The sequence below is a fragment of the Ambystoma mexicanum genome, chromosome 8 (assembly GCF_040938575.1).
Source record: "Ambystoma mexicanum isolate Mex_15411 chromosome 8, UKY_AmexF1_1, whole genome shotgun sequence".
Taxonomy (NCBI): Eukaryota; Metazoa; Chordata; class Amphibia; order Caudata; family Ambystomatidae; genus Ambystoma; species Ambystoma mexicanum.
In genome coordinates, this window is record NC_090929.1 from 232,622,972 (window position 1) to 232,642,670 (window position 19,699).

Sequence of the window (19,699 nt, forward strand, 5' to 3'; positions counted from 1 at the left end):
ATGGCGGATCTAACACCTGCTTTTAGCAGGCGTTAAAATCCATGGCGCTAAGGGACCTTGTTGTTAATTACGCCACCGTAATTTACGGTGGCGTAATTAACGCCTTCCCCACTCCCATTATGCCCTATGGGGCAAAAATGGGAATGGGGAAGGGTAAATGGGGATTGGGGACTTACCGCCCCGCCAAGGTCGGAATGGGGCGGTAAGTCCGCCAACCACCATGGCGGAGTTGGCAGCTTAGCGCCATGGACCATGGTGCTAATAGTGCCATGGTCCTCCGCCAAGGTCCTAATGAGGGCCAATGGCAGCAGCAATGCAGCAAGAATGATGACAGCACACAATCACACAACTAGGGGCCATTGTCTTTAACAAACCTAACACTCCCTTAAAATGCAACATCTGATAAACATGGCAAATGGCCAGTAGGGCAGATAGCCTGACCAGGGATTGCCCTCTGTACTTCTGGGGCAGAGTTCGTCATATTTGCCTTGCTCTGTCCCATCCATACTGACCTTTTATTACTATCTCCCAAGTTGCCTGGCCAGCACTCCAGCTGAAAGCTTAAAAAAACCCAATCCATAGGATCCTTGGAGGCAACATTAAGGATTCGTGCCAGTCATGAATGTGTAAGCCCGATTCAATTGACTTGTTTCCTTTGATTTGACAGGCCTCATTAAGTGTGAGCTGTTGCCAGTTCTGCAGTGTGTGTTGGCATTAAGTCACTGTTACTCGCAGAAACAGTTATCGAGTCTGGAGTTGTGTACACTGTGGGTTAGACATTATCCATTGCCAAGGTGGGTCCTTGCGGTTAGTTGCATAAGGACTTTGGAGACTCCGGCAACAGTTTGTTGATTTTAATTAATGACTGTTTAATATATTAACAAACTAGAGAAACAGAAACCGAAAGAGTGGAACAAGAAGAGCAGACAGTCTGGCGACATTGTAAACAAGAATTTGCGCCAGCGCCATGTTTGTGTGGCATTGCGATAATATTTGGAGACTGCCTGGAATCACACAGCGGCATTTCAGGAACACCGCAGTTTGCCAGCGCAGCTACTGGATTCCCACCGCACCGTAGATAATTCTAAGGTCATATGACAGAAGAAGTTAGACATGCCCTATGTTCAGGCACGCTCCACATACCGACATGCCACACTCTCTCCAGAATGGTCCCCCGCCACAAAGGAGGCATTGCAAGTGTGGGGTGCCAGCCAGAAAAAAATCGCATTGTACAATTGTTGATACAGGGCCCGATTCCTGGAATGTTTTGCCTGGTTCAAAGTGACTTTGCACTGCTGAAAAGTGATTTTGCACTGCCGACACAAACCCTGATTCATAGAACTCGGTATCACTGGTCAGGCTCTGGCGTGGCTGACCTCTTTCCTTTCCAATCGACCCTCCCAGGTCAAACTTGGGTCCTTCCTCTCTGACATCTTTTTCTCCACCTGTGGTGTTCCCCAGGGATCTAATCTCTCTCCCTGGCTGTTCAACCAGTATCTGGCACTCCTTGCCCACCGCATCGCCGGCCTCTGCCCCAACTTTCAGTGCTATGCGGACGATACCCAGCTCATTTTCAGGCTACCCTCGGCATCCTCCTCTCCTTCCCTCATCTCTGACTGTCTGTCTGCTATCCAGGAATGGTGTGCCGCCAATGACCTATGCCTTAATGCCAGTAAGACTGAGATTCTACTCATTGGCACACCCACTCCCACCTTCCCTGCAGCTCTCTGGCCAGCCTCTCTTGGCCCTCTTCCTGCTCCTACCTGCAAGGCAAAAAACCTCGGGGTCATCTTTGACTCCACACTCTCCTTCTCTCCTCATATATCTGACGTCTCTAAGAAGTCACACTACCAGCTGCACCTCCTCAGAGGTATTCTTCCCTTCCTCTCCTTCCCCCAGAAGCTCACTGTCTCCCGAGCCCTGGTTCTCTCGAAGCTGGACTACTGTAACAGCCTCTATCTTAATCTGCCTGCCTCCACTCTCCGCCCTCTGCAACTCATCCAGAACAGAACTGCGAGACTTGTCCTTGGCCTCAAGCCCAGGGACCGTATCTCTCCAGGACTGAAATCTCTACACTGGCTCCCAGTGGCTGCGAGGATTAAGTTCAAAACCCTCTGCATTGTCCACAAGGCCTTCTTCTTCTAGCAACAAGCTGGGGGTAGATCTCTCTCTGCGGCAGGGGCCTCCCTCTGGAACAGCCTTCCTGCCTCCCTGAAACTTGAGGAGAACCATCTCTGGTTCCGCAAGCACCTCAAAACCTTCCTCTTTGCTTCTGCTTTCTCTCTCCCTCTCCCCTGCTAAATTCTTCACTGAAACTGCACTGAATCTGAAACTGGGCCACCCTCACCGACCTCGGTCCTGGGCCCAGCCACTCTCCACTTGCACTGCCTCCCTGGCAACCCCTGCACTGTGGGACTGTCTCTGTATCCCTACAGCCCCCCCTTCCCAGCACTTGTCTGCACTTACCTTGCACTTGCCACCAGCTGGCCCTATTCATTTATTCTTTATTCTACTTACTTTGTACTGCACTTCCCCCCTCCCCTTCCCCTTGCACTTTTTTCCCTTCCCCCTACCCCTGCACTTGTGCGGTCTGAATGACACCTGGCCTAGTAAGATCGTTGTCTGTCTTCCCCTTGTTCCCCCCTCCCTGCCTCGTCGCGCCTTGAAACACTTGTGTATAGGCGCGTTACAAATGCCATATAATACCATATCATAAAGTGTATTTTTTCAGTGCAAAGTCAGTGCAAAGTCATTTTGTACTGCAAAAATACACTTTGCACAGTTTCATGAATCAGGGTTTGCGTCGGCAGTGCAAAGCCACTTTTCAGCCGTGCAAAGTCATTTTGAACCGTGCAAAATATTCTAAGTAGTGCACACTGTTGTTGCTTGTGGGACTATGACTGACAGTCGGAAGAACAAGGTTGCCAAAATGCCATATCATCATCAAACTGAGTTTGAGACAATAAGTGCCAGGGCACAGAAATAAGTGCCAGGGCTGAGCCCTGGCAAACATCCCCACAAATTAAGCACTGGTTAGACCCCCCCCCCCCACCCTAATTGAAACTTTGATGGCAGCAAACAAAAGACACAGGTCACTCCCTCTATCCTTATGAATACAGAGTCCCCCAGGCGATCCCCTAAACATGTTAGAGTAGGTTTGCTTTTCTATGGGAATGATATGACTTCTGCATTCGAAGGTGAGAAATATTCAACTCAATAACAAGTGTATGAGTGCAATACTCAAAGGCAGATCCATGAATAATATCCTCAATGAGGTTTACCTCTGGAATCACATTGTGCCAAACTGATGTGATCCCACCCAAGATGTCTCAGTGCACTCTTCCTATCAGCTTCATGAGATTCTAGATGGATGCAATATGTATATTTCTAAAAATATTCTAAATATTCTTTTACAAAACGAAAAGAATACTAAACACTTTGATGGAAAAGCAACATTAAGAGGCTGTAGTTCCAGCGGGTCATCTGGACCTACTATAGGCTATCGGAAGATAGGGGGCGCTGCTGTGCTTTCTGCTTCCTCTGTGGGTGAGCGGGGTTTTTATGATGCTCAGGGCGGCAGAGAACCTTTGGCCTCTACCGTTGCCTATTGCAGTGACACATTTGAAATCATCGGCCCTTACTTTACAGTAGCTTGTACCACACCAGGCCAGGCGGAGCAGTGGCCTCTTCAAATGACCACCCCACACACCTCTGTGCTTCCAAGCACAGTGAACTCGAACATTTGTTTGTGGGCTTTCTTTCAGGGTCCAATACATGGGATGGAACTATTAGATGCCTAGACACCTAGAGAATGGGCACATTACAGTCTGTAAGTGGTGCAGGAGTTCACTCACAATGGGGCACAGCGGAGGTGCATTAAGAAAATGGTACACTTTTATGCAACTTATTTTGTTTTCTGCCTTGAACTTACCGCCCCATGCCATTTCCTTTCCCCTTTTTACTTTTCCCTGCGCTTCCTCGATTTTTCTTCTGGAATGCTTTCGCCTACTTCATTTTCATGTGTATGTAATGTTTGTCTTTGTGCATACATCAGCTCACTGGATAAAATGCTACACACAAACCTTACACCTTCGTGAATGATCTACCCTAGGATGGAGGATTTGGGAAGCTTTATTCCTTAAATTAATACAATTGCAAGCATTACACTTCCAGTTTAACCATGCAATTCCTGAACATACAGCTGGCCTCTAAATATCAAAAGGATACATGTAGTAAAAGCAAAAGCAGACGGAAATGCATAAGGGGTAATGACTACTTTTACAAACTCATATTTGGAATTTAGAGATAAACTATGCTCACTTTATTGACCTGTAACTTGACAGTATTCTTGACTCATCGTCTGTAACAAGGAATATGGAGGCTGGGCGAATAACAGCAATTGACTGAGTTGTTGCATGATGAAAAAGATATTCATGGATTACTTACAAGCTCATGTTACAGGTATTTTATAGAGACTGTTTCTGTTCTCAGGTTTAACAGTGCTTGCATGTCTGGGACTGTCTTGAGTTAATATATATATTTGCCCTTGAAGTCATATATTTCTATATTCCTGCCTTGTATTTCATATCTTTTATAAATTATGTTACAAATAACAATCGGAGTAAAAAGTACAAAAAAGTTATATGTAGACAGTAACATGTCGAGAAGTGATTACATTGGAAATGTTGAGATGGACAGCAATAGAAGGGGGGTTTTCCAATAACAGGGCCGTCCACAACACAGAGGCGGGTAACAGTGAAGCTCCACGTTGTGACGTGATCTTGATATATTTATTTTATTTTTTCTTAACTTCAAATTCTTCAACTTCGCTGGATTCTTCAATAACCTTTCCATCCACCAATGTTTGGGTCACGACCTTTACAATCTTCTTAGTCGTGGGTTCGGGTTCTTTAACAGGAAGGAAATAGCAAAATTAGAAACACGATTTCAAACTCACCAAGGTGCACTCTATTTGCATATGTTAAAAGCAATCCAGACTTGCCGGCCTTGCTAACTGTGCCTTGGAGAGTTCCGCTTCACCTCAGTGATGCGGTCCAACATGGACGAAACACATCTCCAGGATTGAACCATTGTTCAGAGGAAAAGGGCCTAGCATTTCGGTGCTGGAGTGTTGTTGTGGGTGGGACCAGACTTATATGCAAACACTTTATTTTTCCTCTGTGAAGGGTGCAGTGAGCTGAGGCGTGATTCCAGAGCCTCCTGACTGGGAGACAGAACACGTTATTTAAACTATGTTCGTTCTCAGTTCAGGGGCTCCCACGATTTTGCAAATGATGTTGGGAAACGCAGGGCCCCCTCATTACATCATGCATGAAACATTTGCATTTCATGCCCCAGCTGCGGGATGTTGCTGCAGAGCTACTGGATTTTGCACGTTTGTAAATGACCACCATTTAGATGGACTTTACTGAGAAGTATTTAGCATGGCTATTCTGCAAACATATGGTGCTGATGCTTGCCAGCTGGCTTTGGAGACGCCTGGCCTACCATGTCACATTTCCTTGGACTATTTAGGCATACTCGAACTTACATACAACAGACATTCCTTTGTAATGCTCCAATCGTCAAAGGGACAGTCACAAGCTTACATCTCCGTGCATTTAAGGAACCGTTCTTTTTTAGTGCAGTGTTCTGCCTTCTTCTCGCACAAATATTGAAAAAGCATGCAGCATTATTTTCTGACATGGAAGACCTATATTTTGGTCGGTGTCGATAAAATGAAAATAATTGCCCACAAAAAACGAGCGAATTTCTACTAGAAAAGAAACATGAATTTAAGTAACTAAACTGAAATTGCGAAATATCACTGGTGGGAAGGGCTAGGTGCATTATATATATATATATATATATATATATATATATATATATATATATATATATGGTGTAATGGAAGTCTAAAGGGCATTTCTGGGTGAAGGGCAAAAGGGAGGGGTAGATTTAAGTAAGCAAATTTCATTAGAAATGTTCAGTCAGCAATTAAATCTCTCTCTCTAAGACACTGGGCCTCATTACGAGGTAGGAGGTAGCCATGCTGCTATTAGCGCCATGGCTACCCCCATAACGCATATCGGGTCCGGGTTCCCGAAATAGGGACTTACCGGGTCATTCCAACCTTGGAGGACCCGGTAAGTCCCCATTCTGGGAACCATTCCCCATTCCCATTCGAGCCCCTATAGGGCTCAATGGGAATGGGGATGGAGCTAATAACGGTACCACAATTTGCGGTACCGTTATTAGCTCTGAAGTCCCTTAACGGGTCCCGTCCTTAACACCTGGTCAGACCAGGCGTTAAGGAAGGGACCTGCTAAGGGACCTCGGAATAGGGTGGTAAGGGATTACCGGCACCGGTGTCCTTACCGGTGCCGGTAATCCCTTACCACCTACCTCGTAATGAGGCCCACGCTGACAAATTCCTCAAATTGAAGTTGTTTTTTATTTGATCACTTTAAAACACTCTCGGGTTCCCATAGACATCCTAAAGAAATCAAATTAGATGCACAAGTACTGTGCAACCGAGGTTAGATTGAATACTAGACTTTTTTCCTTGGTTGACAATTTGCTCCATTCCTCCAAAATCATGGGAAGAGGTGGGGCTGGCTAATTAAAGAACCCTTTTCAGGGAGCCATATCCTTGTCCCTCTTAGTTGACATCTATCTAGGCCACTTCACTGAACAGAAGCAGCCACGGGATGCTATTGGCCGACCGTCTGTCCCCTAGTACCTTAGTTGGATTGCTTAGTGTGAGTCGACCAATTACGTTGCTTGGAATTGATTACTTGCTACTGGTATATACTCTTCTTTGAAGTTATTTCAGAACAGTCAACTGGAATATTCATATGCTAATCGTATTTTTGCCATCATAGTTGGTCAATAATGCTTGTTAAAGTCCCTGCAGACCAGGCCCATCAGTCAGGCAAAGGCCAATAACTAGCATTACAGACTGCCCTATCAGCCATTAACACTACATTATGGACTGGCGGAAGGGAACCTTTCCTCCTGTTCTTGTACTAAATGATATGGGCAGTAGAATCCTCTCTTCAAAATTCTAACAGATGGCCTTATGATCGCCCGCCTTGGATTGCGCCCTTTTCCCAAACTGTTCGGTAATCAATCATTTTCTGTGCTGTCATTTGTAGAGTTTATAGGAAAGAACATTACTAAGTTTTCTTATCTCTAGTAGGAAACGTACATTTAAAAAAGAACAACGATTGTGACATTTATATTAGATTGTGTTTTGAAAGGTGTCACATTAAGAAGTCACTATTCCTTTCCACTGTTCACCTGACACCTACTGGCACTGCTGACCAGTGGTTCAACAATTAATAGGTCAAGGGCTTCAGAATAAAGCAAGAAGTGTGGACAGGGGACACTTCACTGTATTTCTGTTCTAAGCACTCTTTTAACCTAATAACCCCAACAAGTATAACATTATCATGAACATTAAATAAAAAAGGATGGATTCGATAAAACTATATTTAACCAAAATGACTGAATAGACTTGGGAACTATGGGCCTCATTACGATTTTGGCGGTAGCCATGCCTCTATTGGCGCCATGGCTGCCGCCAAAATCGGGTCCGGGTTCCCAGAATGGGGAATTACCAGGCCATTCCGAGTTCGGAGGGCCCGGTAATTCCTCCCTCCACGAACCCGGGCCCGGACCTTCCCCATTCCCATTTCAGCCCTAATAGGGCTGAATGGGAATGGGGGAGGGAGCAAACAACGGGCCGATTACGAGCGGCCCGTTGTTTGCTCCCTCTTCCCCTCGCGGGACCCGGTAAGCACGCCTGGTATGACCAGGCGTTACTTACTGGGTCCCGCGAGGGGAGCTTGGAATGAGGCCGAACGGGTTTAACGGGTCCACCTCCTTTAGCGGATCCCGTTAACCCGTTCCGCCTCACTTGTAAGAAGCCCTATGTCTCCCTTGTATTGCATTCTGGACAAGGGTAGGTGCCACAGTGTCAAGGCGCTAGACACAACACTGTTTCAAAGTGGATGTTAACAGGGGTGGACTGGGAACTAAAAGAGGCACTGGAAATAATTACTGGGGACCAAAAGAGGCCTGGAAATAATGTTCAAAGCGGCCCGATATGACACATTTTTAGCAAGCCCAATGCTTTTCTTATGAGGAAATTTGGAAATCCCACACACAAGAGGCCCAGGATGCAGAGGCCCACCGGGAAATCTCCAGAGTTCCCTATAGGCCAGTCCGCCCCTGGATGTTAAAGCCTAATTGAATAACTAAACTGACACCTACAAAAAGGTTCCATTCCATTGAATACTTTCAAATGAAACGTTAGTCCACTATATGTACTGTTTTCCCGAGTATGTTCAGACTATGGGGGTCATTCCGAGTTTGGAGGTAGCCATGGTGCTATTAGCACCATGGCTGCCTCCAAACCCGGGTCCGGTGTCTCTGAATGGGGACTTACCGGGTAATTCCAACCTTGGAGGACTCGGCAAGTCCCCTTTCGGAAAACCATTCCCCATTCTCATTTGGGAATGGGGAAGGAGCTAATAACGGGCCTGCAAATTGCAGGCCCGTTATTAGCACCAAGGTCCCTTAATGGGTCCCGCTAAGAACGGCTGGTCAGACCAGCCGTTCCTGGTAGGACCCGATAAGGGACCTCAGAATGTGGCGGTAGGGGGTTAACAGCACCGGCATCCTTACCGGTGCCCTGAACCCCCTACCGCCATACTCGGAATGAGGCCCTATGTGTACTGAATTCTGAGACAACGTAAAGCGCTTCAAGACCAAGACAATGGCAACTCGTCACTAAAGGAATGCCACATGACATATATTGAAATAATAATTGCGTACGGCAGCAAGTGACCCACCTTATTGTAATAGCGAGTATTGTAATTGCCTCTACATGAATAATTGGACATCCTGCAATCTACCCAACACAACTGAAGCCCCAGTTTCAAGCAATGTAGTTTTCGTTTGTACTGGTGTGCTCAGGGACTTTAGTGACATTATTTGGTTATAATCAACGTAGCAAGGCCAGGGAAGAAGATTTTTTTTGTAACTCCCAGGGTGTCTTTCAATTTCCAGACTGAACCCAGGTGGGTTTTTTAAGTAGTGCACACATTTATAGAAAAAGTAATATATACTGTTTTTGATATCACTTACCTTTGGGTGGGGGTATTTTGGATGGTTCCCTGGGGAAAAAAAAGGAAAATGAGCATTTTAAAATGTCAAAAGGAGAAGTACGATTGTCGTACAATTGGGTCATGTGTAATTAATAAAAAGCCCTCTGGAATAATATATTTTACAAAAGGCCTTGTTCCCTGAGCCACTGTTTCGATCTTAAGACATATCCGTGTTATCAATAAATGTCAATAGTTTGAGAAAAATAATGCAACAATAATGCAACTCTGGCCATATTTTATGTTTTGTACAAAATTCAGTCAGTGTAGTCATCAGAGTGATGTTACACGCGTCAAGGTGTATTACGCTTTGAGCACCTGGAGACTGCCCTTGGGTGGTAGCGGTGCGCGGTATAGATCAACATAACATAACTTCTTACCCATGCGCACAACATCACACTGATGAGCAGCAAACAGGGGAAGCAGCTCTTCTAACCTATCACCAGCATTGAGACACACGTGTGTTTGAACGACGAAATCACATTAAGTGTAGATTAAGATATTATTCTGAACTGCTTTGTGAATTTGCCAAACTAAAAGTTCAGTGTTCCACAATGAGAATGTGCACACCCCTAACATAAGCCTTGAATGGTTAGTAAAATCCATATACCTGACAAGAGGCAAAATGGCGCCCTATCCCCCTGGACGGTGGTGAGCTGCTATTCAGCCTGTTCAGGCGTCTGCACCCTTCGGCTCTCTGGATGTTTTGGACCAGGACTCACCATTGACTATGCTTGCCAGGTCCGATTGGGAGTTGCATTCCAAACGCCTGGAGAGCCACAGTTTGCAGATCCCTGAGCTAGGGCTACACAGATGCACGCATAGATCCATACCTTTATAAAAGGACTGCAGGGAGCTGTTAGGTGTGTGAATTATAATGAAGATGGATGTAACGCCTGACCACACAGCTCAGCTCAGAAGACTGAATCCCGTTAAAGCCAACTCAGCTTTTCATCCTTTCTATGTTGAAAAAAAGTACTGTTGATATGGCCAAGAGCAGCGCTTGTTATTCAAGTGCCTAGAGTTAATCTGTGGTGTGCCAAGTGCAAATAGCTGTAGCCAGCAATGGTAAAATAAGAATCAAGGCGATTCTGATGAGTGCCCCAGGGAATAAAAGAGCAAATCTAGCACTCGGTAAGAGCTCGACTGTTGACTGCCTCTCAATAGTGCCACACCCGAGGAGTGCATACCATCTGCTGAAAGTCCAGGATAAAAGAGAATGGGCCTCACTATGAGTTTGGTGGTAATTCCAACTCATTTACCATTAGTACAGCTCGGACCATTGGATTTATCATCTGATTAGGAGTGGCAGTAAGGCAGTGTTAACCCCTTAAGAGCCAAGGGCGAGCATGCTCGTCCTTTTTTGCGTAGACTTGCATAATAGCCTGGCACTTTACCCATTTTTTAGGTCCATTGGCCTCCATGGGGATTTCGTCAGATTTATCACAAGTGGTATTTGTGCCATCAAAAAGCCAATGATTTTGGAGGTAAATTGGTAGATCCTCGAGGTAAACCCTCCACCTCATCTCTCACTGTGGAATTTGGCCACCTGATGTATGTACAGATGTTTGTTTTGCAAAGTTTGGATCCATTGCTTTACGTATCCATAATAACAAGGAAAGAGGTTTAATAATTTAGGACTTTTTTTTACTGTGTATATAATTCTTATTCCCATGGTTGGTTGTTATTTGTTGGTCTGAGCACATTTTTTCATATTTTCTAGTAAATCAGATTGCTAAATTATTGTATCCAGACATGGTTTTTTAAATGTTTGTAAACCCTGATGCCCTATTTTGTTCCGTATTTAAGTTGGATTTGAAATACCTATTATTACATGCCATTAATGTTTATTAACTTAGGTACTCACTCTTCCTCGCCCCCCAAAAGTCGTCTGTAGACAGCAATCTCCGTCTCCAGCGTCTCCTTGATGCGGAGCAGGGCTTCATACTCAAACTTCTCGCTCTGCATATTCCGCTGGATCTCAGCGAGCTCCGCCTCCATTCTTGAGATGGATTCCTGTAGCCCATCCATGTCGTTTCTGTAAGTTAGGGAGGCCTCCTCCAGGTTACCTCTCAGGGCATTAGTCTGCAGGAAAAAAGGTTGTCATTTCAAAGCAATGAAAAGATAGAACATGTAACTCCCCTAATGGTCACCACATTGTTTATCCATTGAGCTGTGGTAACATGCGGTACACATCTATATGCGACTACCCTGTCCGGTAATGTATTCTTCCTGTACTTCCACATGCAATCGGGGTCAATCATAAAACCTTCCATCATGATGGCAATACATCTATTCACGCACGTGTATAGCTTTTAAATAAAGAACTATCTTGGAGGGTTGCATACAATGCACTAACAATTCCTTTATTTCTAGCAACACTAAATGCACTCCGTTGTTCATTGTCCATGAACACTCTCCCTCCAACCACACCATGCATACACCATCACTTCCGGTCCACTGGAACGAAAATCCATCGGCACTATCACCAAATCCACTCACCCTCCTCTAGCCCGGAAGAGCCCTAGAGCATCCATATATATATATATATATATGGACATTTGCCACAGCAGAGCTTACCTAGAATTGCTAATTGGCATGGAAACCCCCCTACAGTTTCAATTCCCATTTCTTGATGCCCACCCTCTTTTAATTCTGGTTTAATCAAATCCACACGTCTCCCTTAAATGTGTGTTCCACTTCTTAGGTGATTAACATGTTTTATCAGAACCCGCCCATTTCAATTTCCGCATGAGGCTCTCTTGTCTTTTTTTCTGCTTCCAACTTCACCATCTGACAGCAGGACCTCTTCCCTGGACTGCTCCAGTCCACGCACCACTTTCACACCATCTCTATCACAATTCTCACACTACTGAACAAAATACCATAATCGTTTAAACTCAGGTTATGACCAGGACATTCCTTGCACTTGTCGACGGATTATTGTTAGTATATCGGTAACAACAAACTTGGTCCAGTCTTGTCAACTGGTATTTCTTGTGAGCGTTTAACTTCTTCCTTCTCCTATGTTTATCCTTATCCAGTACCATGATACTGACTTTACCCCTGGTCTCCTCCAGGTCCATCCTTTTCATAGAAGACATATTCAATCCCATCCAACTCTGCCACCTCATCTAATGAGAGGTGTTGCTTTTAGACCTCAAAGCAAAAGTCTGCAACATTTGGCTCTTCAGATGTTTTGAACTGCATCGTCCATCAGCCACAGTCAGTATACTCAATGCTGAGGGATCATGGGAGTCATAGTCCAAAACCTCTGGACTGCTGCATTAAAGTGAACTGATCTCTGATTAGCTCTTCATGCTTTCCTACGGTTGCTAGACGACTCCATGTCACGAGGGACTCCCACATCCACTCCTGGGCTTTCCTTCTGCCTTAGTTTTACTTCAATACCATGTATTTTATTGAAGTGACCCAACAATACAACTCCAAGCAGGAAATTGATCGAGACGTGGAAGCCCAGTACTGGGACATGATGTCCCACCTGACATGGAATGATCTGCCAATCCTATACGCTTCTCTCAAAGGTTGCACACACTAGCTAGCATATGAGTAAACGATAGACACATCATTTTGCTGCTCATGACTTCTAAAGTTACAGCTCTCCAAAATAACATTCGATTAAGGATTTTAATGACTGCCTAACTTCGTCAAGCAAGCGTAAGAGGAAGATCTTTATTCTGCTGAACTCTAAACCTCAGACCACAAACTGGCACCACACTTCATAACAGACTGGGCGGGGAATGCTTTCAATAAAGCTGGTCCTAGGACATTCTGATTGCCTGTTCAAGCCCCTGACACCAATCCCACAGTGACTCTTGAAAACATTTGTCACATGGTTCGGCGGGTGTCACCAGTACCCACACTGGATCCTGAGTGTTAGCCTCCAAGCGGTTCTTAGATACGTCAGAACACTCATAAGGCCTACTCCAGTGCTGTAATATGACTACCATTCACGAGTATTACAGGGGAAACAGTTGGGCTTTCTAAACATTTAAAGGATTTCCCCCTTTCACCCTGAAGAATTGGGCCAGCTACAGTGCACTACATATTGCATAATAGCCCTGAGTTGGCCACACCAGCGTCGCAAATGAATTTAGCGGGCTCCACACATGCGTCCCGTCCACCCTCTGCAGTCGTCCCCAATGGTGCGCTCCAAGGCACACGAGTAGTGCAAGAGCGTTGTTCTGTTGATCCTTCCCCATGGTTAAATGCTTATATTTCTGCACAACCGGCCAGAGCGTAAACGTCACAACGCAACAAGAAGAAATCAAGTGCATCCTTTGCTGTGTTCCACGCAGAGGCCCGTGAATTCCACAGTATATTTTCCGGTCTGAAGCATTGCCAGAGACATTCCAATATACATGGGCCATGGTCCATGCGTGCCAATACCTATAATTCACCCGTAGTAATGGCACCTGGCGTACATCATGAGGTTCTTTGTATTGGAATGAGTCTCTATAAAACGTTCCCCCGTAGGGGAGTGCATAGGAGAGTGCATAAACCCCGGCACAGAAATTCAATGGCAATATTAAACAAAAAGATCTTTCAAGTAGAACCCTGGCTTGATTCTTCACTTCTAAAATGTTTCCATACATCTCAAGTTGTCCGATGCAAGTTATGAGTAGCTTGAGTTCTGTGTAATTTCTTTGCTTCTGTGATTTGCAGTTTTAATATTCTCATTAAAATGCAGAACTACTACCAGACTGCAAAGAAGCAGAAACAGGACTGGAAGAGCTACTCACCCCTAACATGGGACCACTTAAGATGTGTCTATAACTTTTGTAATATGTAATGTCAAGGATGTATCTGGATCTTTGATAGCACAACATCGGCCATTTTGGTAGCATCTTGGTACACGGTTCTGCAAGGGTAGAATGTTTTGGAGTTAGTGGGAGGACAGGAACAGAAAGGCAAGGTGCAAAAACATAGGTCTTGCTACATGTTGATTGGAAGTACTTGATAACCGTGCCCTAGTGAGATGCTAGATGAGTTGATTTAAGGGACGTGGGGTTTGTGTTACCAAGGGAGATCCCCAGCAGCTCTTATGTTTTGTCACACTAATGAGCTGTACCCTACAAGCATGGGTGGAAATGGAGGTTGTGCAGTGGTGGGATGCAGGAAATGGGAAGAGTGGTGAGTATGTGATAGAGTACCGCTCGAGAGGCCCGACCACAGCTGTGTGTGTGGTTGTCAGTTGATGCATGTAGAGCAGGGGCCTGAAACCTGCTGTTCTTGGAATGTGCTTGACTGCGAATCCCATGATCCCTCACCATTGACAATGCTGGATCGGACTGATGGCCAATGAAGTCCAAAACTTCTGGAGAGCTAAAGGTTGTCTTGATGTATTGCAATGTGGAAACAGAGAGCATGATGAGTTGGTTTGTGGGAGGGAAAGTTGTTTAGGCTTGGTTCCTTCAGTACTTATTGAGTTTAGCAAACCCAGCATCTTCTTCTGGGTTTTTTCAGTTTAGATGAATGTTTGCAAGGATGTTGCATTCGGATGCTCACGGATGTGCAGGCCTTAATTCTATTAGCCTTGCATAGGCAGCCATGATCATTTATGATAGTGAAGCATCTCAACTAACCATGGAGATCCATCTATGATATTTGGCTATGAAGAATATGTATTTTAACATCATATTTCATATTTTTTATAACATAAAAAGAATGAATACATATTTTGAAAGAGTGATAGAGTTTGCAAGTTGCAAACACTAATGCAGTAATAGCATTCCCACCCAGTAGTAAATGCGCTCCACTAGGTTATTGTTAGGGACAAAATTACCAATAGCCATACGTGCATTGTTTTTAGTTATTCAATCACAGAACAAAAGTAAAAAAAGTGCTTAAGTCAAGGCTAGCATTTATATGAATGCAAATGTAATGGCACAACTAAAAGCAGAATATAGATTGCTTGTAAAAGAAACAGAAAGCCCAGGACCTACCTGGTCTTCTCTAATGACAGCAGTAATTGAAAAAGATCAGCAGACCTTCTGTTCTATTGCTTTCAAAGAGCAAGTGATTAGTGAGCTTCTGCATAATACAGCAATTATTACGGCCCAACTTTTGGTATTCTCATTATTAGGCTATTTGTGGTAGGGGTGTTTTTCCTTGAGGGAGATAGCAAATTTCAAAGATCCTCTTCTTATATTTTCAGAAGAAGTTTGTTGTGCCTTATTGGCCCACAAGGCAGTCAACGTGCCAGATCCTAATAAGAAGCAACTCACCACCCCTTCCCCTCCCTTGGCTCAACACCCTCCACCCGCTCCAGCCCATAGCACCTGATGAGGTCTCTAAAGTGGTGCACTCTATGAAGATCCCCTCCAAACAGGTGCTCTCTTGCTCTTCAAGAACCATAAAGAACATGATCTCCTCTCTTGCCCCGCTCTTGCTGACTTCTGTAACAACTCCTTCGCCACTGGCTCTTTCCGTTTATCCCTCAAGCACTCCCTCGTACACCCTCTCGTAAGAAAGCCGTCTACTGACCCCTCACGCCTGGCTAACTATCGGCCATCTCCATTTTACCCCCTTACTGGGCAAACTCCTGGAGAAGCGGGTCCTACCCCAACTTACCCACCACAGTGAACTTGTTGGTTGCCTCCATGACCATCAATCTGGATTCTAGGCATTCAAAGGCACGGAAAGTGCTCTCCTGAACACATGTCAAGACATGCTCACAAATCATGGCTCCAACTCTCCTGCTGTTCCCATTCTCCTCGAACTCTCCTCTGCCTTTGACATGGTCAACCATTCTATCCTCATAAAATTACAATGTGATACCCTTGGTATCATGACCGACCGGGCACTGGATTGGCTAACCTCTTTCCTCACTAACCACACCTTCAAGTTGCAAATGGGCCCTTTCTCCTCTACTACCTTATTCTCTACCTGTGGTGTCCCACAGGGCTCTATTATTTCCCTGTGGCTCTTCAATATATATCACGACCCTCTTGTTCACCTAATCTCCTCCTTCTCTCCTCATTTCCAGTGTTATGTTGATGATACACAGTTTTCCTTCAAACTTCCCTATACCATCTCCCATTCATCCTCTCTCATCCTTGACTGTCTGACCGCCATCCAGGCATGGTTGCGGCTACTGATCTCTGTCTTAATGCCAGTAAAATAGAGATCCTTCTCATTGAGACACCTGCGTCCAGTTTTCTCCCCCCCCCCACTGCCTGCCCTCCTGGGGCCCTTCGCCCTTACCATCTTACGAAGCTTACCATTTCCCTCTACTCTCTCATTATGCACTTTGACTTCGCTCTCTTCTTCCTTGTACTCACTATTCTACTCCCCTTCTCTCGTTGCCTTCAACCACAACTCAGTCTAACTTCTGCCTCACACTGATCCCTGCCTATCACCCTCTTCCCCAAGGCACCAGCCAAAAACCTCGGTGTCATCTTCAACTCCACTCTCTTCTTCAACCCTCATGTCTTGGAACTTGCCAAGAGGGCCAACATCCAGCTTCACTCTTTAGAGGCATTCTCCCTTTCCTCACCTTCCCCCAGAAGCTCAATGTCTCCAGAGCTCTGGCTCTCTCTAGGCTTGACTATTGCAACAGCCTCTTCCTCAATCTACCCTTTCCTCCCTAGGCCCCCTTCAGCTAATCCAGAATGGGGCTGTAAGATTTATCCTTGGCCTCAAGCCCAGGGACCATCTCTCTCCAGCCCTGAAATCTCTCCACTGGCTCCCGGTGGCTGCAAGGATCAAATTCAAGACCCTCTGCTGGTGCCTCCCTTTGGAACAGCCTCCCTGCCCCTCTCAGACTTGAGCCGGACCTCCTTAGGTTCCGGAAACATCTGAAAACTCTGCTTTTCTCTACCTCTTTCCCTCTTTTCCTTCCTTGTCAATCACCCCACTGCTGCTGAGACTGGCGGCCTGGTCCATATGAATCTCACAGGATACCAGGTGTTCTACCCAGTCGTCACCAACAATCCAACCCCCACCCCCTCTGCACTGCCCCTTGCGAGACCCCTGCCTGGTGGCTGTGCATCCCATACCTGGGATTCGTCCGCCCTAGCACTTACCCTGTGGCCGCCTCCCTTGGCTCACCTTGGCACATCCCTCCCAGGCCCCCACCAGCACTTGCCCATTCCCCCCCTCACCCATCCCTGTCTCCTGCACTTCTCTTCACTGAACTTGCACGTCCGAATGCCACAGGGCCTAGTAGGCCCACAACTGTATATTGCTGTTTATTTCTGCCAATGTTATTCACTCCCCTTGTTCCCTCCCCACTTTGCCTTGTGGCACCTTGAAACACCATTTGTTGTATAGGTGCCTAACAAACGCACAATAAAATAAAAGAAAAGGATAAGGCTGATCTCTTTTTTAGGGAATTAAAGATCCTACATTCTTTTTCAATATCATTAATTCTGTATGAATGTTACCTAGTAGCTGGACATCAGCAGAACTTAGCTATTTTTAAAAAGGAGATAGACTTCAACCAGGAAATGACTGCCCTATATATGGTAGTATTCTTTAACAAGGCTCGAGGATTGGGTGCATGAGCCTAGCAAAATGACAGATTTACAAGATGAGTTGAGAAAATTAAGGGCACCATAGAACAATGTTTCCTGCTCTATGCATTAATACAGAACATTACCATAGAGAGGAAAATGCAAATATAGTCTTTGTCGACTTTCAAACTGCATTCAAAAAGGTTTTGGAAACTCTTAAAAAGGAATGGTATCCCCCCTATTTCATATGATACTAATATTATATAAAGATAAAACAGCAAGAGTGAGGTGTGATGTGCGTGAGAATGCACTTAGGATTTTAAGGTATATGTGTGTGTTAGAAAGTAAGGCATTTTGGCACCTGTGTTGTTTTTATTTTTTATTAATGCGTAGCATTATTTATGCAAGACTTGGATTTTGATGTCTCTAGGATTGGTGACAACAAAATTGATATTTAACTATATGTCGACGATGTGGTATTGGTCTCTTCATCCCTGTCTGGTTCAAAGAGGCAACTGGATGTTTCGGCTAGATTTTGTGGAGACCATTGTCTTAAAGCCAATATGACAAAACTGTCGTGATGGTCTGCCACTCACAAAGACAATTCGGGCACTTCTCAAGTTTAATGGTGACATAATTAAACAGGTAAACCATTCTGACTTTTTGGGGTAAGATTGATTGCCAACGGATCATGATCAGAATAAGTGGCCAGAAGTAAATGGATATTATCAAAAAGAATTGGAGCTACTTTATCTTTTGCACGCAGATTCGGGGGTAAGGAGGTAATCCCCACTGTGGAAGTTTATAAAGCACAGGCGTGTAGTGCAATTAATTTATTTGGGGCTGATTCTTGGGGAATATGCCCTGATCCCCTTACTGCAACTAGCAATGTCCTTTAAAAAATGTTAGTTCTAAAACCCAAGGAAAAGAATGTAATTTATGGAATTCAGGTTAAGCATTCTGCCATGGGGCTTCTGTACTTCTAAGTGGAGTTCTAACTTTTCAGATACATTTTTTTTGTGTTGATTTGATAGAATGCCATATGCACTTTGTCCTTATTTTCAGGAAGAAACAAATTTCTCAGTTTTGGCCAGAAACAAGATGTTAAACATTATGCCTGCTTTAATGTCTCTTAAAGTTGCTATTTCTCCTGATATTGGAATATCTGCTGCTCATTTTAAGGATGGGTTGTACCTGTCATATCTGAAATAAGAACTTGAATTTGCTGTGCTGAGAAGTGTTTTTAGATCCTTAGGCGTTAAGAATTTTGGCCATCTTACATTTCTTTTTTACTCAAAAGTGACTATACATATTTTACGCTCTTTGGGCTCGATTCATGGAATTATCTGCGTCGAAATAGGGTTCTTGTGCACGGAACTTCGGGCAAATCTGCCTTTGTCAATTCATGGAATTGAATGTGCAGTTCTTTACCTGGACTTGCGTGGAGTTCGAGCTGGCTTGGCACATCTGTGTGAGCCGTCGAGGGCCTTGCGCGAGACTCCAAGCAGAGCGTGGGCGTGGCTTGCGCAGAGGGCTGGATGGAACACCAAAAATGGGGAAGAACATGCGAAAAAGTGGGCGTTCCGAGGGACGGCCTGCAGGAAGACCCTCGCACGCCCACAATTGCGTGGCATGAGACATATTTATGGGTTCGATCGTGCAACCTCTCGACTGGGAAATGGCCACGCAAGTCCTTCACATGATCCGCCACCCAAAGGTATGCGTAGGTACAATTGCCCTTAGGACTTGCAGCATGCAGGTGGGGTTGCATGTCGGATTTTGGGATTAGTGTACTCAATCGGGGGTTCTGATGTAATTTATGGGTGGGTGTAAGCAGTGTAGAGGGTGCAGGACTGTTTTACGGGGATTTGCACGCAGATTTCCTGAGTTATTGCTGAGCTACGATTTTATATACGCATGTTGTTGGGGTGCCAGATACAATTACTGGGGACCCAGAGCAGGATCCCTGAGTCACAGGCCTGCTTACGGGGGATCCCACGCACTGTTTGAAGGGTGCGTGTATTTGCACCCGTGGGAGCGCGCAAAAGTAGC

The 19,699-nt window shown here is 45.1% G+C and overlaps 1 protein-coding gene across 1 annotated transcript in view; it reads right to left on the reverse strand.

Annotated features, from left to right (window-relative positions):
* Positions 1–4,113: 4,113 nt before the first annotated feature.
* The window catches only part of LOC138471815 (keratin, type I cytoskeletal 18-like), a 91,895-nt gene continuing 76,309 nt past the window's right edge, over positions 4,114–19,699 (reverse strand). Inside the window, exons 7-9 of the mRNA XM_069609649.1 lie at positions 11,038–11,255; positions 9,154–9,182; positions 4,114–4,908 (exon numbers count right to left, since the gene is read on the reverse strand). Of these exons, the coding sequence (XP_069465750.1) occupies positions 4,796–4,908; positions 9,154–9,182; positions 11,038–11,255 (360 nt within the window). The 3' untranslated portion in view covers positions 4,114–4,795. The remainder of the gene's footprint in view (positions 4,909–9,153; positions 9,183–11,037; positions 11,256–19,699) is intronic.